At 36.5% G+C, this 27,492-nt stretch overlaps 1 protein-coding gene across 3 annotated transcripts in view; it reads left to right on the forward strand.

Moving 5' to 3' along the window:
• The window catches only part of PHF14 (PHD finger protein 14), a 161,045-nt gene that overhangs the window by 111,156 nt on the left and 22,397 nt on the right, over positions 1-27,492 (forward strand). For 2 of the 3 annotated variants that reach the window (XM_058023704.1, XM_058023695.1), the window contains one exon: positions 18,328-18,441. The exons of the other annotated variant lie outside the window; for it this stretch is intronic. In XM_058023704.1, the coding sequence (XP_057879687.1) occupies positions 18,328-18,441 (114 nt within the window). The remainder of the gene's footprint in view (positions 1-18,327; positions 18,442-27,492) is intronic. 3 annotated transcript variants of the gene reach the window in all.

Raw genomic sequence — 27,492 nt, forward strand, 5'->3', positions numbered from 1 at the left:
AGGAGCAAAACAGTAAGCAGTTTAAACATGTTATCATGGTGGTTACACTGACCATCCTAGCTAAGTTTCTATCTGCTCACCTTTGCATGTAATCTGTTTTGCAAAACACTGCAGAGTGTTTTGTGTCAGGTCATTATTTGAGTGCTGCAGGATCAGCTGCCTCATCTCTAGACTTCTGTTTAGCTTCCTTTTATTTCATTTCTTTACTGTACTGCATTTTTTCAGTGGAAATAAATTGTCAGTATACATGTCAGCAAGGAATTCTCATCTAAACCCCTCAGGAAATATTTTCTGGAACTGCAAATACACAACACACTAACCCTGGCAAGTAATATATTTTTGTACACATTTTGTGTTCAAAAGAAATCATGGATGATTTTGCTTTTTAGCCAGGTAGAAGTATTTCTTTGGGTATATTTTACTTTCACACAGTGAATATGCAAATGTATTTGGACACTGTAATATTACATTATTAAAGTTTAAAAAATTTTTAATATGCAAAATGTATTTCAAACCTTTAAATTTGATCAGATGAAAAGAAAAAGTGCACAATTCAATTCCTGTAGCCCATGGAATTTTATTCTTATCAGAATCAAGGTTGGTGATTAAGAAAGTCTGTGAGGAGTGCAGAAGTGTCTGATCTACTCCTGCATTGTGCAGGTGACAATCTCATTATGGTTTATGGAATTTTATCTTTTTCACTATGACTTTTCTCCAAACATGAGAAGCATTTCTTCACATATGTAGTTTCACTCAAGTGTGTTGAAAATTAAACAATGAACCCAAAGACGTAATGTTAACCTCCCAAAATGTAGGAAATACCAAAGTTTGAGGTGGCATGCAGTGCTTTAAGTGCTTTTTTGGCTATGTGTGACTTTGCAGCCTTTAATCACTTCATGCTATGATTTTTTAATTTTCTTTCATAAGACCCCTGCCTTTTCTGATTTAGCTGTTGGGGGTCACTAAAAGGGATTAATTTGGGTTGAGAATTAGGAGAAAGTCTGTCTTTAAAGTTTGCAAGGCAAGAGAACTAAAGCAGTCATTTCAGAACTTGGGAAAAAAAGGAGTTTGACCTTACGTTTGAAGTAGTTGAGTTGTTACAAACAAATTGAATTTTATCTTCATCTCACCTCAGAGCTGCAGGAGTGCTAGGCAAAATTAACATTTTCAAATGTTTGGTAATTTCTTCTCCTTGTTTTCTCTTGCCCAACTTGTATCCCTTAGCCCAGTGTGTAAAAAAGCTGAATTTTCTGAGCTGAAGTGGGAGGCAGTGTGTATATATACACATGAAAGCCCTATTTGAATGTAACAGATGAGGTTGGCATGCAGTAGTAATATAGTGCTTAATCTTGCCCTAAATATGTTTTACATGTGCTTATTTTATCATTCAATACAATGCAATTTTACACAGTTGTATCTAAAATACATTTTAAAACTATGAAAAGAAATCTGTACAGGTCTTTTGAATTAATTCAGACTTGCTTCAGTTACGTATTGTGACAAAGGATGGCCCTCATTTTTTCACCTTAAATCACAGAGATTGTTGCACCTTCTTTTGAGGACAGAACATAGAAGCAAATGTACTGTCATCATGGAACCCAGCATTGCAGCTGAGAAATGATAAAAGAATACTCCTAATAAATCTGCTTGCTGCTTCAAGCAGAACATAATATAATGGGAAAAAATGTTCAGTTTCTATGCAACATTTTTCAGCCAGAACTTAGGAGTATTTTAAGGTAGTTTACAGAAAAAATTACATAGTGGAATTCACTAGCTGTATTTGTCTTCTACAGATGTGACTATTATGATCTATGTTATGATATGGGCATAAAGAATGATAGAGTCAGACATTTTTGTGTTTATTTATGTATTTTGAGTTTTCTTGACGAGAGTTTAATTAGCACTTTGGTTTCCTCTGTGACGTAGAAAGAAAGATGTTTTTTAATACAACAACTGGATAATATTTGATTATTTTGAAGTCATTGTTGTCTTCCTAGGTTTGTGAGGAGCAGTAAAACATTGTCACTGGAGTGATTTCCTTAAAATTGAGCAAGAGAAAATAAATCAAATCTGTAAGGCCATATGAAAATTTAACAAGTCCTTACACCACTCATGCCCTGTTTTAAGAACAGGACAGAAATGGGTTTCACTACCAAGATGGTAAAAAAAAAAAAAAAAAGGTGGACTTTTAGTGTATTGCAATATCACCTGGCTGAAGTATTGCCAAATGTGTTATAATATTTGCTTCCCAGGTATCATATTTTAAAAAAATGAGTTGGCACAGCCTCTGTTATTTTCTGGCACACAGGTACCATGCATCTATGTAATGAATAATTTATACCATAAAATGTTCCAAAAAAATGTTCCAAAAATAATCAGCCTTGAAATTAACTTAAGTTGGAACTTGATTTATGAATAGTGAATAAGTTCATTGGTAGTAAATCCCCAAATTAATCCAAAAACTCAGATGCACTGAGTTGGCAGAAGATTCCCATAGTCTAGGTGGGAGGCTTAGGTTTTAATAATAATAATAATTAAAAAAAAAAAAAAAAGGTTAAGCACTGGAAAGAATTTGTGGAACAGATGGTTAGTATTTTAATTCTTCTCTGCATCAAAATCAATTTTACCAGTTCAAATATTTCCTGGTGCTGACTGCCAGCCCATAATGGACTTCTAGTGCTTGTACTTTTTGGGTGCAGCTTAACTGTATTAAAAAGATGGCCAGAAAATGAAAAACACAATATAGCATTGTCTTTCACATGAAAAAACATTGTCTGAAAAAGTCTCTCTTTGAAAGATGATAGTGCAGCTAATACCAGCCTGATGTTTAAAGAATGAAGAAATTGTAATATAGGGCTATTTTTAAAAATGTATTATTGTTGTTTCAAATGCAATACCAAATTTCTGATTCTGAAAGATAACACTGGGATAGATCAAAAAAGTAATCTAAAAATAAATTGCCAATTAGGAGTGCAAAGTAGAATACATAATTTTTTTTTGCATTAAACTTTGACAAAAAAACAGCAGTTAAAATAAACCTGCTAAGAGTCTCTTTTCCCTGTGGTATGTTTGTAGAAAATTGAGATTTAAATATGCACTGCAGTTTTAAATTACACTTTTTTGTAAAAAACAACAACAAAAAAAAGAAAAAGAAAAGAGCCATTTTAATGGGACTTGCTCCAAAATTTTTTTTTCGTTTACAAGTTTGTTTTCTTCCCTCTATTTTTTGTTATGCAGAAGAAGGAACAAATCCCTTGCTGCTTACCTTTATTTGCTCTTTTTCATAAACAACCCAGCAATACAGAGTTTTCTCCAAAGCTGAACATTTGCACAGTGTTCTTCGTCTTAGTGTGAGAGCAGTAGTTCTTCACAAGCTGCTCCATCCAGCTTGTGTCCCTCTCCAAGGATGCAGTCCTTCAGGATCAGACTGTTCCAGTGGGTTCCTAAGTCCTGCCAGCACCAGCACACCTGCTCCAGAGTGGGCTCCTCTCTCCATGGGGACACAGCTCCTGCCAGGAGCCTGATCCAGCCCAGGCTTCCCACAGGATCACAGCCTTCCTTGGGCATCCACCTGCTCTGGTGTGGGGCTCCTCTCTGGGCTGTGGGTGGATCTCTGCATCCCCGTGATCCTCCATGGGCTGTGGGTGGATCTCTGCATCCCTGTGACCCTCCCTGGGCTGTGGGTGGATCTCTGCATCCCCGTGACCCTCCATGGGCTGTGGGCGGATCTCTGCATCCCCATGATCCTCCATGGGCTGTGGGTGGATCTCTGCATCCCCGTGATCCTCCATGGGCTGTGGGTGGATCTCTGCATCCCCATGATCCTCCATGGGCTGTGGGTGGATCTCTGCATCCCTGTGACCCTCCCTGGGCTGTGGGTGGATCTCTGCATCCCTGTGACCCTCCATGGGCTGTGGGTGGATCTCTGCATCCCTGTGACCCTCCATGGGCTGTGGGTGGATCTCTGCATCCCTGTGACCCTCCATGGGCTGTGGGTGGATCTCTGCATCCCTGTGACCCTCCATGAGCTGTGGGTGGATCTCTGCATCCCCGTGATCCTCCATGGGCTGTGGGTGGATCTCTGCATCCCCATGACCCTCCATGGGCTGTGGGTGGATCTCTGCATCCCTGTGACCCTCCATGGGCTGTGGGTGGATCTCTGCATCCCTGTGACCCTCCATGGGCTGTGGGTGGATCTCTGCATCCCTGTGACCCTCCATGGGCTGTGGGTGGATCTCTGCATCCCTGTGACCCTCCCTGGGCTGTGGGTGGATCTCTGCATCCCTGTGACCCTCCATGAGCTGTGGGCGGATCTCTGCATCCCCGTGACCCTCCCTGGGCTGCAGGGACACAGCTGCCTCACCATGGGCTGCACCATGGACTGCAGGAGAATCCAGCTCTGGCACCTGGAGCACATCCTGCCCCTCGTTCTACTCTGACTTTGGTGTCTGCAGAGCTGTTCTTCTCACTCCTTTCTCCAGGTGCTGTTGTGCAGGTTTTTCCTGCTTCTGAAGTACATTATCCTTGAGTACATTATCCATGTTGCTGATGGGCCCAGCCTTGCCCAGCAGTGGGTCCCTCTTGGAACCAGGTGGCGTTGGCTCCATCAGATGAAGGAGAAGCTTCTGGCAGCTTCTCACAGAAGCCACTCCTGCAGCCCCCTGCCCTGCTGCCAAAACCTTGTCACACAAACACAATACAAAAATGAAGCAGATTTATTATTTTTATGAGGCTTTGTATTACATAAATCAAATTATGACTGAAGTAATCCTACCTTTCAAAAGTTGTCTTGATCATTTTGCTTTGTTGTGATGAAAAATACGTTACTGAAGTAAAAAGCTGGATGGCTTAAATTAGAAACAAACTCATTTATTAATTATTGCTTTGGGTAAATACACACCCAAGTCCAATTGCCAGTGGAACATTTAAGAGGTACATGATTAATATAATACTGGAAACAAATCATAAACAGTATAGAGGTTGTACATTTTTAATGCATGTAATCTAAACATACACAATCTAATATTTAATTTACTAAAGCTCTAGTTTATGTATAACAAATATTACTTACTCTAAGGCAGTGAATAAGGAAGCAAAATCTCTTCATGGGCAGCTGTTCAAAATGCTGCTGCTACTCTGTACCTTCTTTAAGTTATGCTTCTAAGAAAATCTGCTTACAGTTATGGTTTATCTGGGTAATAGCTCTGCTGCTGAATCGTGACTTACTCTTCCTAAGCCATGACAAAATGAAATTACAGCCTACGTGGCCTGTTGCTGTAGTACAGAGTTGTGAGAAATTTCTGCTGGGAGCTAGCTGCAGTTGACAAAAATCCAGAAATCACCTAGTGTCATGATTGAAATAAAGCCACCAAATGTGGTTTTATGCTAACACAGCGTGAGAGAATAAAAAACAAAAGCAGTTTTTGAGCTCTGAGCAGCACAGCACAACAGGAAGATTTTATACATCCTCTTTGGTGTGCACCTATGCATATTCTCAAAGAATGTGAGAAGGCTGAAAGAGGAGTAGTGTATAGGAAGGGCAAAATAAACAAGGTTACTTGCACCTTACAGAACTGTAGGCTTTCTCTTTCTTGCTTTTGAAATTTGATTTCTAGATACGTACAATATTGGGAAGTATTGTGACAATGAATTTTTCATATTGAAGGTGCTATATTGAAATGTAAAAGACAGGAAATATGGGTTTTAATGCAAATTTTCTCCATTTTACATTCCTTTTCAAGTGAAGTCACAAAAGGAAGATATATATGTGTCACAATTGCTTCATGGTAGCTTCCCAAGAATCATAGCTTACAGCACTGATGTACATTCAGATTTACTTTGTCAATCCAGTTCTCTTCCTACCTCTAGAGTTCCTAAAATAAGGAGCTCTTTGGGTATTGATAATTAGGGACTTCATGCTGACAGTGGAGCCATAAACAAATTTAGCAATAAATTGTAATTGATCATCTCTACTTCCAGTTAATACTCAGTTTGGAAATTTAATTGTTATACTTAGTTAGTAGAATGTGTTGAATTTGGTAATGTCTGGAAAAAAGGTATGAATAAAAAGCTTGTAACTGACTTGAATTTTTAAACCTTTTGGATCCTGATTAAATTCTTGAGTTAGATGAGATAGGCTTCCACGACAGCAGCATTAAAAAATCCTACATTTCCATTGTGAGTAATTCTTGAATATTCATCAAGAATCAAGCAGTCAACAGGAGATTGCAAGGTGTGTGCTTTGCAATGACATAAACAGGGACTCCTGATGTGCAAAGGTATGTCTGGAGGCTGGTGGCATCCTGTTGCACCCTAATGTTGCAAAGTGCTGTTCTGTTTCTTACAGATTTCTGAGATAAATTTCTTAACCTAGGAATATATTTCTTGTCTTATGTTTTACACAGAACTAGAAGGTATGTAATTAAAGAAGAATTATATATTTTAATTCCTCATTAGTCCAGCTTTATTACCTTGCAAATTATTTTAGCACATCACCTGTAATCATATTCTGTATGACAGAAGAAGAATTAGATCTTTAATTGTTGGTCTATGTATAAGATTTGAACACATTATCATAGTTACCCAATTAAGTGCTCATGTTTACTCTCAAGGTTGATTTTATTTTCAAGTCTTTCAAAGAAATGTAGCCATATATGTCACTTTAAGTAATGTGTCACTCATCAGTATAAATTGCTAAAGCTGCCTGGGCCAAATCTAATCATATTGAACAAGGAAAGAGAAAAGTGAGAGGGAAAAACCAAAAACAGTGCCATTTTATTAAGTGCTAGGTAAGTAGTGGATTTTAGTACAGCCAAGATTTGCTTTTTGTCATTGTGTTAGATAGTGGAAGTGAGGTTCAGTTGCCATTCTCAAACAGAAATTCTCTTAGTGGTAGCCACATTTAATCACATTTCCCAGAAGACAGCTGGATATTGCCAATTCGTGCTGTGTCAGCCACTTTCTCTGCAAAGGAGTGTCTCATCACTTGGATTTTAGCATTCTGTAGCAGAAAAGTTCCATCCTCTTAAAATTGGCTCAGCAGATAGCTTGTGTGGGAATATAACTGCAAGAGCATTACAATCAGTTCTACCAAGAAAATGCACAATAATTATATGGAATTTTAAGATGGCTTTTGAAAAGATTTTCACAAAACATTTAAAATGTATAGAGCATTGTTAAATTCTAGTAGCAATTAAGTTTATCTTAGATATTTTAGTAAATGTGGCTTTGGTAACTGTTGAAAATTATTATCTGGTTCAGTGATTTGAAACATCTTTGTGCGTGTTTGAAAAGTCTTAAGTATATTTCAGCTGTGACAAACATTACCAAAAGATTTTATATGTGGAAAACCTTGGAATCTGTAGATATAAAAATTTTTTCTAGCTACTAATTTCATGAAGAGGGAAGGGCAGATAGTATCCTTTCAGATGTGATATAAATAGCCAAAGAAAAGTGTCAAAAAGAAGATAAAATAGCAGGATAACTCCATATCTATGGAAGGTACCCACAAGTGTACTTCGAGTGAGGTAATCACATCACATACTTATTTTTGGAAATAGAAGGGTGTCAGCAGAGTGATACAGTCATTGGCATAATGAATATTAAATCTTTAACCAGTCCAATGCAATAAATAAGGATACATACGAGGTACTAATATTTACAAGCACATTTTGTATCACATGAATATGCATTTGCCCTACCACATTTTCCTACTGCATGATATTTCCACTGCTTGTTTAGTTAAATGTATTGCACAAGACAGGAATTGCAGAACACAGTGATGTTCTAAATACTTTGTTTTGTAACTTGCTGGTGGTAAGAAACTTCTTGAATGTCTTTAAAATCTTTGTTTTCATGTAATGATAACTTCAAGAATCTTAACATTTAAAGGTAATTATGAGAAAATACAAAAAGATTGAGATTTGGGAGCTGTAGTCTATTAATCTGTTAATAGTTCTCTCACTGAATGAGCTATTGACCTGTGATTGTTCATGTGCTTTCTGGGTATAGCATAGACAGCAATTGAAAAGCTTCTGTAAATAAAAATAGTAAAATAGTCAGAAGACAATAGATATGCTGGCTAATAGACAATGAATCATTTTACCCACTGAGTCATCCCTCCATGCAAAACAACCTGCTTCAGCTAAAGAACAGTAAAATGGTTTAGGCACTCCCTTGGGGATATTATTTTGAACCCTTTTAAGAAGAGGAAGAGGGAAGTGAGCTGAAATATTCCCTGTGATATGGGATGTGTTCACCAGTTAATTCAGGGCAGTAGTCAAACCATTGTCTGAAAATAAGGCATAAAATATATCTGTCTCTCTTTTGTTTTCTCTTTTAATTTGGGAAAAATTAAAATGGTCAAAAGTGGGGACAGAGAGTTTCCAGTGAATCTGAGGAGGAGGAAGAGGGACTGTTGATGATCCAGGGTTACACTGCTGTACTCTGAATAAAGCTAGTATTTAAAATACCCTGTTATTTTGGAAAATCCTATTACTGGCTTAAATGGTCCTACATTCTGGTATGCTGATTTTGATGGATTTTATTTTGGTTAAGGTCAGAAATGCATTTTTGAAAAGAATTACCAAGTTGCCACCAGTGATTCTGCTTTGTTTCATATTATGGAGTAGTTTTAGGAGTGTGCAAAGTGAGTTTCTGTCAAGGGGCACTAAAGCCTAGGATCTATTCTGACTGCTAATGGGCATGCTGTCTTCATGACCAAACCAGCTGTATCTTTGAAATGTGTTCTGCATCTGGCTGGTCCTCAACACCAACTGCTTTGCTCTAAAGAGCTGTTCCTGTCACACCACAGTTTCCTAGTATTAAAGGTATATTTGTGTTTCAGTTTCATCTATTAAAATTGTGGTTTTATTCCTATTTTGATAAGATAATTTTGTGGAAATCTGTATTAGTAGTCTCAAGATCAAAAGCCTAAAAATTAACGCACAGATCTATATTGCTAGAATATCAAATTTCATCATTTGTCCATTTGTATAAGCACTGTATGCTTTTAACTGAAAGCATCTGATCTACAGTGATAAGGAAACCATATTTAGGAGTAAGGGACTTGCTGTATGTTTTCTAGTACAGATGAGAAAAAAAAAGAGGTTTTGTCTGGTAGGAGTTATCTCTAGGAAAAAAACACCACTGGGAAAATATAAATATGCTTCTAGGAATGAGGCAGTAAAGTTGACATTTTGTGTGAATTTAGCCTCATCATTCCATGTATCATTTGCAGTGTTCTTAATTAGGGAGGAATGAGGAGTTTCCAGGCCTTTATGAGGGTACTTTAAAGCTGCAGCAATAGTTGTAACCTTTCAATTCCTATGAGCTCAGCAAAAGATGCCTGATTAATGTCACATCTTAAACTGTGTCAACTGGGCTGTTCATTCCCTTTTTTAATAAACACCCTGTTGTCAGGGCAGCTCAGTGTGCCAGCATAAAATATCCTAGTGTTTTAGCTGGCTACTTTAATTAATAAGTGTATGTATCTCTGTTTACTAGTATAAAGTTAAATGGAAATTTTCTTTCATTATTCTAGTGACTAGCATGAATGAAAAAATCAAGGGCACCCACAAAATGGTGTTGCTGACATATGTTTGAAGCTTCTCAAAGGATGTAAAGGATATTATATTATTATATTATATATATCATATATTTTCATTATCATATATATTATATATGATATATATATGACATAACATAACATTCAGATATTAGAGAGATCTCTAATATTGTGTAGGAAATATTTTTATAGAAAGCTTTTTATACTTAATTCATCCTTTTAAAGATGTTAATATAGCTTTGAATTAATGTTATGCTTTTCTGCTTTATCAGTTGACAATAAATGATGGTAGTTTTTAAGAGAGAGGGACAGAAAGAGCAGGAGTGAGAAAAGCATGAAGGCAAAAACAATGGGACTACAAGAAGTGCCCTTGGCATAAAAGGAGAGCTGTAAGCACACACACATTCAAGAATGAGAAAATTCCACTTGGAAAATGCACAGAAACCCTTACAGGGGAGAATGGGATGAATTAAGAAATAGGATTGCAGCAAAGGGGAAAGGAGGATTTTGAGGACACACTGAGAACTTTCCCCTGGAGAAGTGTAGAGTGCTTATAGAAAACCTCTGAAAAAACAGGTGGGTCCCATGTAGAGTTAATTTAGAGAGCTATAAAACTTATGTAATAAACTTAAACTGCAAAAAAGGATCAATCTGAGCAATACTGAGCAATCTCTTTCTTTTCTATTAGTTTTTATTCTGTTCCCTTTATTTTTCTATTTCATCTTGCTACAGGAAGAAAATTCTGGAAGTGGGGAGAGATGAAAATGAGTCTTGATTTAAAAAGTAGCCTTTGTCAATTTTGTGATTCTTTTGGTGATCACACATTTTAATATAACCCTGTTTTGCATTATGTTGGGAAAATCTGGACTTCAAGGAGTCGAAAAGCAAGAATCAGTGCTGATGAAGATGTAAGGAGCTAAATAAATATTACTTAAAAGACTTCTCTAAGATGAAAAAAAAACCCACAACCCTATGAATGTGCTGACCCTGTCTTGAGAATTAAGTTAGATGGTACAATTTAAAGCTTTGTTCCAACATCTGACAGACACACTCTGCATGCTGATGCATAATATCTGAAGATTGTGTGCTTGAAAGAAAGCCTTTTTTGAGCTACATTCTATTTTTGTTAGAATAAAGCAGCTGCTTTTTGGAGCAGAGATCTTCTCAAGTGTTCAATCTTCTCATTCAAGTTAAGAATTAGCCAAATATTGTGAGCAAATTTTGTGTATGCTTTCTTCCAAGCTGCTGAAGTAGACTAAAGCAAACTATTCCGACCATAAATAGTGCAAATGTGCAGCTTGACCCAAAGAGATGAAAGTAAGTTTTCTTCTGTACCTTACTCCCAAGTTGTCACTGCCTCAAGTAATACAAAAGCACAGAAAGTTTGGAGCATTTTAAAAATGGCTTGAAAAGAAATACAGCTGGGTAAAACTTTCTTCTAGAGAGACTATATGCATGGAAGGTATGATCTGCCCCTGACCATTTCTGAAGGAATAAAATTAAATAAATAAATAAATAAATAAATAAAATAAAATTCCCTATTTTAAGGAAGGAGACAATTGCAACCCCAAATGTAGCCTTACTAATGGAGTTATTGTAGCTGCAGCACTGCTCACTGGGAGTGACCAGATGATCTTGTACATCTGCTGTTTAGAAAGTCTTGTTTAAAATGTTGGGTGTAAAATGCCCATGTAATTTTGTAAATATGTCCAAGTCAGTAATTGCAATGCTGTCTAACATACATACAACCACACAGTAAACATGTACCCAGAGTTATACCCCAGTAAACATGTACCAGATGAATATTACATACACTTATAGTGTGTGAACTGCACATCACCTGTGTGAGAGCAGTAGAAAAATCAAGAGTCCACGTTTACTGTGGCTCTAGATGCTTGGGCTGTGCTTGAGAATTAATTTTGCAGCTCCTGAGGTTTGGGTTTGGGAGGTTTTTTTTTTTGGATGGGGGAAAAAAAGATTGCAGAGGTCAGAGGTGTACCAAACAGGCACAGGTAAAATGAAATATCCTGATCCAGCTGTAATAAATTAAGTGTGCACTGTCATTAAAAGCTTTTTGAACTAAATAAAATAATATCTATAAACTCCGTCAAGTATAAAATGAGGACAAAAATAACTTTTTAGGCTATAGCATCTGCCTGTAACCTAATTCACAATACAAATAATATAGCAGAACAATGCATAAGAAGGAAGAGGTGTGGACAAAGAAAGGGAGAAAGTACTGAATTACTCTTACATGCACTGATAATAGCATAGTACAGCAGTCTTGCCATATATTAATATCCTGCAAAAGATATTAGTATAAAATCTGTTACTCTGGTGCACCAGATAATTACCAAACTATGCAGGATATAGGACATTTAACACACATACACACAAAAAGATAGATATTTAGTTTTTTCCTTTAGAACAGAAATTCTAAAAATTCCTGATGATGACATACATGTTCATACAGAAATTTCTGGCAATAGTTTAAGCTGTGCTATATCTGTGGTCAGTAGTTTTAATCCATGGCAATAACAGAGAAGTTGTATTCCTTATTTTATACACACAGGATGAGTTTAGTGTTTTGAGTGGCTATAATTAGAAGTTTAATTCCCTTTTTTGTGTTCTAATGTGGTTTTATTAATTACAGCATTTTAAGAGATAATTTTTAATACAGTTCAAAGACTTCAGGGATCAGAAAAGGCAACTATTGAAAAGAATAACTTTTGAATGTTGGGAAATAGTGAATGGTGAGAAAGTAAAAAGGAAATACAATAATCCAGGAGACTTTGATTGAGAAGGTGGAGAATTCAGTCCCACGAGAGGTAGGATTAGTACACTGAGTAATGGAAATGTAGAAAATATGTGAGCTAGAAAGGGGAAACTAATTCAGGTTCCAGAGGTCAGTGAATGATAATACCTTCAAACAGTAAAATGTTCTTCTGTTTTCTGTTTCTATTTGCATGTGATAAAGTTAGAAGAATAGATAAAAAAAACTTTTTGAGAGTGCTCTTTTTAGCTTTAAATATATGTAATTTTTTTCTATTTGAAGAAGGCATCCAGAGAAAACAGAAGACCCTGTTTCCTTTGATAGTTTAATCAAACACTTCTAGTAAAATACTAACAGTAGTAGCATGCTTATTTTAAAACAAAAGTTAAAGTGGGAATTCACCTTTTGCACTTGGAAAGCTGGGTAGATTTCAAAGATGTAAGTATACTTTGTCAGTGCTGTAGTTTATTGGAAGATAAAGGGATAATAAATTGGAACAGGTGGGTATTTAATGGAAACCTTTACCTTTATTAAGTCCTTCATATTGCAAAAGGAGTTTGAAGAAAAAAACAAAACTAGTGTGAGGCTAAAGAATGTAATTTAATTTCTATATTTGGAAAACAGATAATTATAAAAGGTTTTTCTTTTGTTTCTGTTTCTAAAAGAAGGCAGAAGTTTTAGAGACAGCTTAAGGTTTATTGCTTGAACTGAGGTGGTTTCACAGTGAGCTGAGAAAGAGACCTTGTTGTGTTAACAGTGTATAAACATAGAAGTCATCATCCCCTTCTCCAGAGAGAGAAAATAGCCAAGGACATAACAACAGTGTTGTCTCTGTGACTGGGCAGCGTAGGAGGTTAGCACACGAATGTTAGAGGTTGCATTTGTAATTTCCTATCTTTGGAGAGGGCAGAAGAAGAGAGGATATTGTCAGATGTTGAATAAAAGCAGCATGAAGAGAATGACAAAGGCATAATAAAAGACAAAGGGAAATTTTACAACTGTGGAGCTTGACTTAAAAGTTTAAAGCCCATATTCTTGCTTCATTAACTAACACAGGGTAAAATCTGAGGAACAGCAAAGTGATTGATCTTGCATGTGAGGAGATTGAGATAAACTCTGTGTTTCTCCCTGGGGATTTGCTTTGGCCACCTGTGAACTCTGGAGCAGATATCTTGTCTGCAGCAGATCTTCTGAAATTCTGGCTAAGATGTTGCAAATACTTTCAAAGTATGCCCCCGGGGTGTGAGAATAAGAACAGGAGGAGTGGTTGCTCTGCTGCTGGAATGATGTTCCATGGTCTGGGCTGGAGAGATGCTGTGAGTCTGACCCAGGAAGGCTTTTTCTGTGCAGTGCTGGAAATGACACTCTGTGAGCACTTTAGCACTTCAATAAAAAACGTGCTAATTTCATCCCATAGTGCTTCAACTGTAAGAAGCTGTCTTCATGTTTCAGAAAGGCCTTTTTTCCCCCCTCACTTCTGTAAGTCGAAAGGGGGACAAGTATTTCTGCTTTGTTGCTGTTGGAAGTCTTTGTTAGTAACTTTGGCGTCCAATTCATTACTGCAGTCATGTTTTCACAGCCTGGTGTGAGAGATAAACCCTCTGCAAATGAAGACAGCATCCATTTTCTTTCTACCTCAGGCCACACAGAATTGATTGGGGTAATAAAATGACAGTACGATGTAATATACTGACGGCTCTTTAATTTGAAAACTAGTTCCAGGCTGATTCAAAACTTGTTTAAAGCTAATTTATGACTTGTGTAATTCTCAACTGGACCAAGGTAAAGGATGATAGATGAAAAACGATGCAGAGTTAACATAATGTATTCAAACCTGTCAGCTTGAAATCATCTATAAGGGATTTGTTTCAATCCTATTTTAGTTTTGTTCTAAAGAAGCATTAGCAGAAAAGGTAGTGGCTGTTAGGCTGGTGTGATCACTGTTTAAGACACTATTTTTCCATCATCGTATTTTAAATGGAAATTCTTGAGCTTTTTAGGAAAGTATTTTATGCATAGTTTAAAAATATAAAAATATACACTGGCTTTTCATTTTCTTTACAATAAGAAGCAATGTTGGTTTCTATTTTGTTAAGTCAGTATCTGTGCTGACAGTAACATGGATTGGTAAATACAGCATTTTGCTACCATGATGTTCACTGTGTGTTTTGACTGTATATGTATATACAGACTACACGTTTGTATATACATATCTGTATCCTATTTTCATATACCATGCATACCTGTATATGTGTCTCAATCTGGAATTAAAGGTCTGGTTTTTGAAAAGCAAAATGTGAGAATAGTGAAATTGTTAAATTAAGCCACAACATCAGCATAGCATAAAACATAAACATCTCCCTTTGAAATCTATCACTTTCATGTGGCTTGCAGATGAAATCCACATCTGTTCTGTATGCATTATTGATTTTTCAGCATACTGTGTCAGTGTTCCTTCTGCACAGAGAAGCACAAAACTGAAGGCACAATGTGTGCTCCTGTATGGTAGAGGCAAAGAGTAAATACACCAATTGGACTGAAGGGAAGAAGAGAACTGAATACTGAAAAAACTAGTAAGCAGATTCCATCCCAGGACTAGACTATCTGATTTGTTATGTATTTCTGTCAACATGTAATTAAAATATGATTTTTTGCAGAAAAGAGATTGATCAAGCCTATGCAGTTGTGTTATCTTAGACTGCGTGAGCATTTAGGTCACAGGAAAAAGAGTCATTGTTAAAAGCAGGGATATCTTTCTTGCATAAACATAGCAAAATGTCTACACATTTCATTTCCTCTTCAAGGTTTTGTAAGTCCAAGAAGGTTCTTATTCTGAGAAGCTTTGATCAAAATCTGCATTTTTCAGGAAAAAACTTATTACTGAGAATTTGGAATTTATTTTTTTTATAATGCACTTGTATTTTCACAAAGTGTTTCTACGTTTTAAGGAAGCTGAAAGTACCATTTAATGGCTTTCCCCCATAGTTTATTAATTAATGTAACTAAATACTCTGATCCATTATAAAGCTATGTATTGATCTGTCTGACATGAAAATACAGATTTGTGATTTTTCCTGTGTAGTTTAGAACATATAATAATGAGTTAATGAAGTGGGAAGAGCTTAAGCACCAGAAAAGACATGTACCAAAATAGTTACTGTGATTAAATGTCCATAAACCACCACGTCCATCACTACTACAGCGGAGGCTGATAGATCAATGATAGTGTCATTGTCATTGTTTTCATCATGCAGGACCTTGAAAAAATAATAAAGTGATTTCAGGAGAGTAAATTTTAATTATTTTTGAAGTATATTTTTCCTTTTAACACTTCTGTGGTAAAAATATTGATTCAGGTCAGTGGTAGTGGTTTCTCAACTTTCCAAGTGTAAATGATCCTAATACTCTTTCAGAGCAGTATTCTTGCCAGAATACAAGTACCAGGATTTCTAACCAAAACTGTTGCTCACTTGGCCACATATTCATAACACACCTGGGAGCAGCTCTGTAAAAGTTCTCATTTGCACCTTGCAGCATTTTTATTGGTACCATTGGTATCATGGATCCGAGAAAGGATCTCATTCCACTTACTGATTATGTCTCTTTCTGAAAGCTGCTTTTCACATGTTGTCAGACTAGTTCACAGCAACACAGATTGCCTGTGTTGCATATTTAGATTGCAGAATAGTCTGGATTGGAAGGGATCCACAAGGATCATCAAGTTCAGCTCTTTAAGTGAATGGCCCATACTGGGATCAAGCCCAGGACCTTGGCATCATTAGCACCATACTCTGACCAACAAACAATGTGAAAAGAGAGAATAAAACCAGAGCAATTGGGAAGGGAGGCATATTTGCTTGGAATGGTTTCTGAATAATAAAGCAAATTAGGTTTCCATCCATCTTTCTAAAAATAGAAGTATTAAATTAGCCAGCTGGTTCTTAGGAGAAGGATAGCCAAGCTGCTGGAGAGGAAGATGTTCAAGATTTGATGTAAAAAAGAATCCATGGACTTCTTGAGACAAAGAAATGTAACAGGAATGTAAGCTTACCGAATTGCAGTTGCTCAGATAATTTTTGAAAAGTACTGTTTATAACTTTAAAAAAGCAAGTAACTGAAAATGGTTGCCACCATTATCTGGCCACAGGTAATAGCAGCATAACAAAAGCTTGTTCAGGCACAAAATACAAGCAGAATTCAAGGAGAAAAATCACTGAACCAACGGATTCAGACAAGTGTATAATTTTCTTCCTGCAGATGTGTTTGTTACTTTTGTTTTTGTAAGAAGCACAGAAGAGCTTCTGGAAACATATTGAGCTGATAAGTGGCATTGATTTAACTTTCTCAAGGAGAAAACAGTACTGTTCTATACTCAGAGTGAGCTCATGGCTAATTGGGTAAACAAGAAAAAATATCCTCAACATCATAGTTCACTGGGACCAAACTGAGGTGGCCTTTGAGAGAGAAGATGCTTGCCTGTACAAGTCCAGGGAAACCAGTGAGCTGTCAAGATAAACATGCTGTAAATTTCCTTTTGATTGCATATATAGCATGGGGAAAATCAGACTTTTATTATCTGAATGCTAGAGATGTTTCTTCTTGCAGCTCACTCTGTTTGGCAGATATTCTTCCAAGATACCTCCTCTTTTCTTTTGTTCCACAGATCCAGCATTATGCCCATAAAACAGTTCAGTGCAATGGCAATTGGACTTCACTGTTAACATTTTAATTGATGGCATTCTTTAGTCTTCACTAAAAGCTATTTTTTTCCTAAAATATCTTCCTCATACCAAACCTGAATTTTAAAATGTCATGGCACAAAATGGTCCAGAGCATCCTTTTTCTAAGTCTCAGGTGATACAATGAGAAAGGTGTAAAAAAAATCTTTATTAGAAATATTTAAGCACAGAAGTAGTTTTTCCACATTATAGTCTTTGGGAACTCCCTCCATGTGTTAATTCTTTTACAGTGTCTAGTCTCACCAGATGTGATTCTCTGTGTGATTCAGTAATGGTTGTTGGACCAGTGCTCACTTTTTCCCTTTCTATGCAATGGGCAAAACTGCAATTGCTGAATATTATCATTATGAAATTTTAATTTACTTCTTACAGGTTGTTATGTTTGAAAACTTAATAATGAGCTCTGCAGCTTGCAGTTTCCAAAAGTATAATCTTGATTTTCTTGCAATTAGTGAATGTAGAAAGAAGGTGATATATCAAAAGCAGATACTCTGCTTGCTAAGCGATGACATCTGAAATACTTTCTGTAATGAGCATTACAAGCACAGTAGAGATTGTACTGACTAATGTATTTTTTTCTCTGCATTAAAATATCTCAAACTATGCTGTTATCAAAACCTCTTTGTGAAGCAGTGAAGGTATTAAAGTGGGGGTTTTTTGAATTTTTTATTTTGAATGATTCAGTCATGTTGTGTGGCAAAATCGAGGCAATTTGGAAAACAGAATGTAAATTACTTAAGAATTTTATTTATTTTACTGTAACGTTAAATTTACTAAAAGATAGCAAACTCTACTAACATCTTCAGCTTTACCAGGTTGTGGTTTGCAGTGACTGGTAAAATACATTTGTTGGGGGCATTTCTAGCATGGCTCCAGCTGTTTTGCAGAAGCATCCATCTGCCATAAGTGGACAAAATGTAATATTCCCTTCCTTGCAGTTCAGGAGCAGGGGTAGGTATGGGTAAAAAAACATGTTTATTCAGAACTTTGCAATTCTGAAATGCTGTAACTAATTAATAGTCTTAAAATTCTCTAATGAAGAAAATATTATCTCAAAAGGAATTATATGACAGGTGCTTTTGATTCGGGCGTAAGAAGTTGCCCAGAATAAAAAGAATAGAATTTCAGACCTCAAGTATTTTTTATTTCTCTCGCTGTGCTTAAAGCACAGTTCCTCTGGGAAGTCTCATTTTTTTGGCGTGCCACATCAACACGCTGCTGAGGGGTCTGTTTGTGTCTGTTGCCCTCAGGACTCCGAGCCGTCAAATGAGGTGGTCTCAGAGGCCCCAGGTAACGTGGTACCCTCTACCTCAAGAAGTAGCTCTGAAGAGCTGATATCGGTGGCACAGAAACGTCCAGAAGAGGTAGGACATTCTGTGTCTGTTTTTTTCCAAGATTAACTGGTGGGGAATACACATTTGCCTCTGTTTTTCATGCCTAGTGTTGTACTACTAATAACAGAGACTTTTTAAAGCTGCAGCTCTGCCTTATACTCCCATATAAACAGCATGCAAGACCAAGGTAAAACTCAGAACTATTATTAATGGTACCTACAAGTATATTCCATAATATGTACTACTTTTTAAATACTGTTTCTTACTGTCAGTAATTAGGATTTTTTTAAATCCTTCCTATCTGTCACACCATGACAGTAACAGGAGCCCTGTTAGATTCTGGCAAAATGAACTTCATTGCATTGGAGAGTCAGAAATAGAATCTGTGCATTGGTATGTAGGTAGATATAAACCTTTATCATCCTTCACAAAATTTCAGTATGTCTTACTTCTGGTTTGTGCAAAGGAAAGACTCTTCCTGAGATTGGGCCTTTCTTTGTTCTCTTGGTTTCAAAAAGTGATGTCATAGTAGTAGTAGTAATGTAGTCATAAGTTCATACTTCCTGGTTTTGTAAGCAAAGGTGCTTGTAAGGTAGGGCAGCCAATGACTCAGGGTGTTTTCTGACCCTGCTGTGCATCCCACTCATAGTACACTATAGCTGCAGGAGATGTTGTCTGTGGAATTCAGACTCATAACTTCATTTCATGATGGCAATCATCTTCCCAGAGAACCATTATCCCTAAATTAACCTTTCCTGTGAGATGTAAGTCCTTCCTTTGTAGTAGCCTTAACACTTAATCTTGGCTTATTCAAACAGTTTAGTTGGTATTATAACTCTTCAAAATACATCAAGTACCAGGTATATAAGGACTAGTCTTTGCTGGTTTTTTTTCTGAGATTTCTTTTGACTGTAATTTTTGCAGGAAAGGAGAGTATGAAGTGCTAGTCATAGGAAACCCTTATTCTGTTTTCTGTGGTCAGCTTCACTTTGCATCTGGCAGTTGTATTGGTACATATATTTATATTGGTTTCTGATGGATATACAGAGATGCTGACGAAAGTGGAGATTTGTTGCTGAAGTAGTTTTATTTTGCCTTTTTCATGTGTCTAAAGAGCAAGATGGGTGGGCTTTGTCTTCTTGATACCATTTCTCATAAGCAGCCCTTTAGTCCATGGGGGATGATGGTGTCAGTGGTTTGTTATCTAAGTAAGAAAATACTGATTTTGACAGTTCCCTTAAATGTGAGTCTCATAAGAGGCATATTCTCTTGTTTAATTAGAAGTAAAATAGAAGTACATGAGTTATGTGTATTAATTTCCTTTGCCAGTCCTGTGGCAAATTAATTAATCATGTTTTAATAGTGTAAGCCTAGAGGCTAACAGCTGATCTTTCTGAATCTGCATGTCTGCATTGCAGAACAGTACAGATACAGAGGAAAAGCTGTCCTATGCTTTCTCTTGTATAGAAAAGTGAATTCAACAACCAACAAGCCCCTACCAAAAAAAAATTTAAAAGGCACATATAAAGCATGGAGCACTTTAGAGTAAAATATAAATTATATTTTCATAGCATATGAACCGGAATAGTTGATGCGTCTGTGGTGCTTTTTGGATGCTGGATTCAAACTATAAAAGCTGTGCAAATTGTTGTGGTTCTTAGCTAAGGAAGGATTAAGATAGGTACCCTCTAACCTGGTTCTGAACTATTAGACATTCAGTGCTTCCAGTTTATCTGGATAGAGCACAGACACTTTTCCATAAGTAATGTACAGCTAAGGTATAGTGATTTGTTTGATAGAAAAAGACGTGTCACACACTAAAGTCATCTGCCATTAGTTGTAAGTATGGTACAAGCATCCTAAAAGGATTGTATAATTCAGTTTTAACTGCATTATTTCCTATACGAGAGAAGGAAATATTGCATGATTTCTGTTAATACAATTGACTGCTGATATTGTCTTTTGTTTCCTGATTTATCCTCCTTCCTTGATCTTGGGCTGAAACCTTTCCCAAACATTCCCTTTTGCATTTCAAGTTAGTACAAAAAGAATTTTTTTTTAACCCAAAGCTATGAATTTCATCAGCAGTGTGTCCAGTCCATCCTTACAGTATTTTGTTACACTGAGGTTTTTACTTTTTAAACAAAGTATGATCTAACATGTTCTGAAATGACTGAATTGAAAGTAATTCCATGGGAAAGTTTGTAATAATCATCATGTGATAATTTTTTCCATCTGGTATTATTAGACTATTGAATAACTGAATTTCCATCACTGGCATAATTAATTTCAAAAAATAATCATCATGAAGAATAAGCACCATCAAGAAGTAGAGAGATTATTTGCACTATTAAAGAACACAAGAATGTATTAGATAAAATATATTTGTGTTTCTATCTGTATGTATAAATGCACAGCTGTTATGCTTGCACTTGTGAAAAGCCTGTGCATTCTTTTCTAGATTTCATAGGCCTAACCATATATTCCCTCTATTCTGTGTAGCTGCTGGCTTGAATGCATTTAATACAAAATTTGTGTCAGACAGTTGTTGCTATAAATGCATTCTTTCTGACCCATTGCTAATTAAAAAATAAAAAAAACTAGTGACAGACATAGGGTGAGTTGGACTCATATTTAATCTTGACCACTATTTTTTTTTTGTTTAACTTCTGAGGAGCTTCCCCACTAAGAAAAATAATTGTAAATGTCCATGCTGTGTGCACCTAAAAGTCTGTTTCCTCATGAAAAATCATAAGTGATAACTTACTCCTTATTTTGTATCATAAGTAAATAATTCCCATTTATATCAGTAGTGATACTGGAATGTGATTTTGTACTCTGAACCTGCTACTATACTGAGATCTGCAAACAGACAAAACACCACAAAGAAAAATCCAAAAAAAACATGGCATATTTTAACAAAGAGAAGGAAACATATTGGATCATCTGCACCATCCATATCATGGTAGACATAGGATGGATCCTTCCAGTGCATTTCTTAGTACTTCTTTCTGGTTTTAAAGCTTCTGAGCAGTGGTGGTTTTCATACTTCTGGGTTCTTTTCCTTTATGCTCCTTCACAGTAAACATTCTGAAGGTGTTTATTACATAATGTTTATTGCACTCCTCCTCTTTGTTTTCTCTGAGTGACAGAAGAGTTGCAGCAGATTACAGACCTGGGATTGGAATGCATTTTGAATATTTTTTGGATCTAAGTCAGATTCATTGTAGAAAAGGCTGATATTTGGTTCCTTGTAGAATTACTTATGGGTGATTTGGCCCATAATCCAACTCTTCTTGTCATAGTGTGTGTGTCTCCCAGTCATCAGACTCATTTATCAAAACAGGGGAGTTGAGTCACATTTGCAGATCATTTGGCACTCAAGAGATTTGTTTGATTTTACTTTTCATGCTTCTACAAGTAATTATTATTGTTACTGTAGTTCCCATTAATATTTCAGAACAGAAGTTGTAAGCCACTTGCTTAAAGAGCCTTAGAGTCTAACTGTATTAAAAGTGAATTAATAATGAATTGAGAAAAGGAACATAATACCTTTGACTACTGAAGTGGTTCTTCCATAAAATAAACTGGGAAATACAGTTAAGCATGTAAATGCTCTGGAGTTAGGAATTCATATTTTCCTGCTAATCTCTTCACATGACTGTTTTATGTAATCTTCTTAATAACTAAGTATAAAGGTCGCAAGATGGCTGGAAAATGCTGTCATGCAGTTCTGCTTTTGAAGTAAAAATTTATTTATGTATATTTAAGTGTTAAATGGCCTTATGAAATGAGGGTTCTTCTTAGAAGAACATTATTAATTTAAAAAATGAATTAGATCTGTTCAAAATTTCCACAAATCCAAGACATTTTTTTATTTAACCTTTTCACAGTCTCTGCCCTTCTTTAAAGTACATTCAGTCCTATATCATCTGTTACTCAGGAAGGTATTTAATACATGAGTGGGCATCATTTGCATTATACAAGAAGATTAACTTTACAAGCTCTGCTATTAATCTGAGTAGCTCTACATATTGACCTATGAAAGAACATAATTAAGTTAGCTTAATTAAGTTAGTTAATTGTTACACTCTGATGAACTTACTATTGAGAGGAAATTAAAGGCAAATAGAAAATGGCATTCATTGGTTTGAAATCATGTTTTAAAGGGTTTCACAAAGATGCTTTATATATAGATGACTAAAATATCTATTGTATAATAAGCAAAGCAGATGCCATTGAAATCCCTGCAGTTTTCTCCTTTATTGCCTGACATACATCCATATTTCTAAAAGAGATTTTAAAAGCGTGCTAAAAATTTAGAAAATAACTGTTGTGAGTTTTTTCCCCAATACCCAAAAAATTGAATTCAGAAATCCTGTCTACACATGGACCCCAGAGAAAAGCACAACATCGAAGTTCATTAAGTGTTATAATGTGATACTGAAGCCTCCTTTGGGGTAGAGAAAAGAATTTAAAGACCCCTAGAGCAGTAAGCAATACTCCATCATCTGTACATTCTCACACATCAGCATAAGAATGTCTTTCTCATGCAGTGATGGAGGGGAAAGGAGAGACACTCCTGGAATTTACTCTGTCAGCTGCATTTCTGTTGTCAGGAGTGCCTGCAAGTTCACTGCAGGAAAACATTCAGGGTTTCAGCACAGATCTGTGCATGGATAGACCCTCCACATGACTCCAACATCTGGGATGCATTCATCAGTCTTGATAAGCACTGATAAGTACCCTGGAGATCATCAATTCCAAGTAGGTGCAATTAATAAACAGTAAGAAAAAATGGCCAAACATGCAAAAATGTGCTGCAGTGATTGCTGCCAAATGAGCAGTTTATTAATCTGTGAGATTCATTAATATTACAGTGGCTTTATTTTGAAATTATTTTCTGTGAACAATTACTCTATTCCTTCTTTTTATTTTTTTATTTGCCAGGTCTATACATTTTCTAGATGGCATTCTCAAAGATTTTAGGATTTCTGCTTTCTTTCTATTGTAAAAATTAATATTTTAACTCAAGTGAAAACAGTATTTTCCCTGAGGTATTATTCTTTGGCATTTCCAGATCATATGAAAGGGTCATTGATCTGTGGATATATTCTCTGGAAAAATAGCAGCATTGAAAGCAGGAAGGCAGTGGCATTTAGAATCACTTGTGTACAAATTTGTATTCGTATTCTAAAGACAGATAAGTTTGATATGCATTCTTACAAAGAGCAAAAAAAGTCTTTCCTTAAATAATGCTTAATTCTTTTCTTATTTAAAAAAATCTGAAACAATTTAAAAATTGATAGGATAGGAAGATAGGATAGCTACTGTATATTTTATGAGGCACATTGTTTTTCTTTAACAGCTTCTGCAATGAAACATTTAAATTTGAACTAAATTCAAATTTAGTTTTTTGAAAATTCAATTTGAAATTAGCATGTTGTTACATTTAGTCCCTTCAAAATGTTATTGGAGCTTTAAACAACTTGCTATATTCTAAAAGTAAAGAAAGCTTTGTTTTCAGCTTCAAAACATGCTTTAAATCATGATATATTTTTTTTATAGAGGAAGAGAGTGGAAAATTGATTGGAAAATGAGAATTAAGTGAGCTTTAGGTGGGAAAATAGGAAGAAGTTCAAGTTTAGGGCATCCCACCTGCTGAGGATTTTGATGGTTGTACTGATGTCAGTGAGCTTCAGATGACCTGTGTGCACTGTCTGGTCAGCTTTGACTGTGCTGCTTTGAGATATCCATGATATGGCACGGTGCAATGTCACGTAAGCCACTGTTGTTATTTCCTGTGTGTCCCATGTACTGCACAATGGGAGTTCTTTCCTGGAGGAAAGTAAGTGTAGCTTCTCTCTTCAATATATTGAAGTGCACACTCTTAATGTTCTATTTTTTTTTTTTTTTACTTCCTGAGGGATTTGTTGTGTTCTCTCTTACCTGTAATATTTAAATATAATATTTAAATATTATAATATTTAAATATAATATTTAAATATAATATTTAAATTAGGCTAATATATTCTTTGGTCATTGCATGCAGTGTAAATATTAGGGCTCACACTGCACTACATGAACAAGACAGTGATCCTTTTTGTAGATGATAAATAATATCAGAAATTTCCTAATTTAATATGATAGGTTGAAAATATCATCAGAACCCTTTTAAGTTATTACAGGCTAGATTTGAGATAATGAAGCTTGAACAGAGTCAAAGATTCCAATGTCCTTAAGGTAGTGAAGATAAGCAGAGGTCAGTCAGTAGTCATTAATAACGTAGCTTATATAGATTTTCTCTACCCAGTTGCTTTGGGGTTATCTCCAAACTGCAGTGCAATCCCAATAGTGTCCCAATGCTGCTTTGCCAAACTATTGTTACTTTACATCCCTCTCACTGTTAAACAGAATATTTACACACTGAAGAGTTCATATTGCCTAAATATTTCAGCACAGTAGGATCAGTGATTTATTATTTGTTAGAGTACATCTTTTTGCTGTTAATGTGTATTTTTGTGATAGACATATATACATTAATCTACCAGAATATAAAATCTTTTAAAACTAAATTTATGTTATTTTCTAAAGACTATCAAGTAGGTTAACATGCACTATTATCTTTAATAGCTGTCATTGACCTGCTAAATCCTTTTTAAGTGAACAGTTTCCTATATTTAATTTTTAAGTAAGTCTGCATAGTTATCATAGTCTCCCATAATCTCTAGATCACCTGGAATATTCAGAGCTACATATTCTATATTCTATGCTGTAGCTATGGTCTTTGTTTTACTTAGAAACTGAAGGTGTTCCTGAAAATTCAGTTAAATTCAGAGAGACTTAGACTGTGATGAGGAGTGTTGTCTTTGGAAAGCTGGTTTCCCATTAGCCAGTCCTAGGGTGTTTTACTCTGGTAAGATTCTTGTTTAAGTGATTGGAATCATCCCAGGAAAATAGCACATACCTGCTGTCAATAAAGACACTTCTGTGTCCTCTCATAATGACTGATTTGTATTATTCTGTAGTTCTGCATATGCACAATAAAGATGGAGATATGCCTACTGCATGACTTAGCTGGCTAAAGCTGTTTGCCTAAAACTCCATAGATTCTGCCAGTGCTTCCAGGGCAGATACTTGCAGAGGAATTCCCAGGGTACCTGGAAGAGGCTTTAACCTAGAGGTATGGCTGAGATGGTTTCTGCAATTCAGTGGCCACCAGACTGAGCCCACGGTGCTGCTGAAAGGGCAGGATGTGTTCACAGACTGCCTGCCCTGCTGCTCTTGTTGGAGCAGCAGATGAGTGAGCTGGGTCAGTGGGCTGCTCTGGCAGACCTTGGAGGGATATCCATGGGGGTGAAGGACATGCATAGCTGTGGACCATGAGCTCCCTCTTCAGTATCAGCATCTGCAGTTCATGGTCCAGGGCTGACACTGAGATTGTGTTGTCATTTGGGTGCTCTGGAAAAAATAAATTAGAATAATCTTCAAAATACTCACTAGTGTTTCTGGATTTATTCTATTAGCCAGTTGTCCTGTACTTATCCCTTCAAAAGGAACACTTTTTTCCCATTTAACAGCCGTATTCCAGATTACCCCTCAAGAGTAGGTTTGTCATATTTGGGTTTCTCAGGAGATTGACGGAAATTAAGAGCTAATGTAACTAATGGAAATCCTGATTTTTTTCTGCAAATTAGGATCAATTTTTGCCAAAGATGATTAGTTACACAAAATTTAGACTCCTATTTGGTATCAAGAACGACAAGGACTGGAGTTCATGCAAAGCGGTGACGTACCTGCTTGCATCCTTTTGAAGTTTTTTGTGATAGTTATCAGGAGAAATCTTGTCAGACTATTAGTGGGCAGAGGCATATCCACACTTTGCTTGTTGAAAAACTACCAATGTTGATCTGGATTCATCAAGGTACAGGGAACCATGTGTGTCCTGCTCTTGGTCACAGCAGCCCAATGCAATGGTACGGGCTGTCTGCAGAGAGGCTGGAAAACTGCCCAGCAAAAAAAAGTCTCAGGGTGCTGGTGACAGCAGTTGAATATGAGCCAACAGAGTGGCCCAGAAGGCCAGTGACCTCCTGGATTTAACAGGGTTACTGTGGTCAGCAGGACAGGAGAATGACTGTCCCCCTGTATTTGACACTGCTGAGGCCACACCTCAGGTCCTGTGTCCAGTTTTGGGCCTTTCACTGCAAGAAAGACATGGAGGTGCTGGAGGGTGTCCAGAGAAGGCAATGGAATTGGGAAGGGTCTGGAGCCCAAGTCTTGGGAGGAGCAGCAAAGGAGTTGGGGGAATTTAGACTGGAGAAAAGGAACCTTGGGGGGACCCTAACACTCTCTACAACCACCTGAAAGGAGACTGCCCTGAGGCAGGGTTGGTCTCTTCTCCCAGGTGACAAGAGACACAACCAGAAGTGGCCTCAAGTTGTGCCAGAGGGGGTTTAGATAAGATGTTAGGAAAAAAATGTCCTGAAAGAAAGATTCCTCAGGGAAATAACTGAGTCACCATCCCTGGAGATATTTAAAAGACTTGTAGTTCTTGAATTGAGGGACATGGTTTACTGGTGAACTTGGCATTGGCAGGGCAATGGTTGGGCTTAGGCATCTTAAGGGATTTATTCCACTTAAATGATTCCATAATTCCATGAGTTCACAGTTCAAATCTAGGATTATGACCTGAGAATTCTATCTGAAAGCAGAAAAAAAAATCTAGTACTAGCTTCTAATCTTTGGGAGACTTATAATCAAAATTCCAAAGTGAGCTGCCAGTGGAGAAAGTTGCCTTAAATCTGTACAGCTGACAATAGAACCATTCCCCGTATATTTTCCAATCCTTTGATTATACTTGCCTAGAGTTGCCCCCAAATTTTCAGTAGACTTTTTGTCCACTGCCTATAGGCACTAGCTATAGCTAAACTCTGTTAATCCAATATTGTCACATGAGTATTATGAAAATAAATGTCTAGAGTTTAGGAGCATAAAGACAGGCCTTTAGGAAATACCCATTACAGAAATGTAAAACATCAGTTAAAATAAAGGTGTAGTTGTTCTAATATATCTCTGAATCTG

Source organism: Melospiza georgiana, chromosome 1 (assembly GCF_028018845.1).
Source record: "Melospiza georgiana isolate bMelGeo1 chromosome 1, bMelGeo1.pri, whole genome shotgun sequence".
Lineage (NCBI taxonomy): Eukaryota > Metazoa > Chordata > Aves > Passeriformes > Passerellidae > Melospiza > Melospiza georgiana.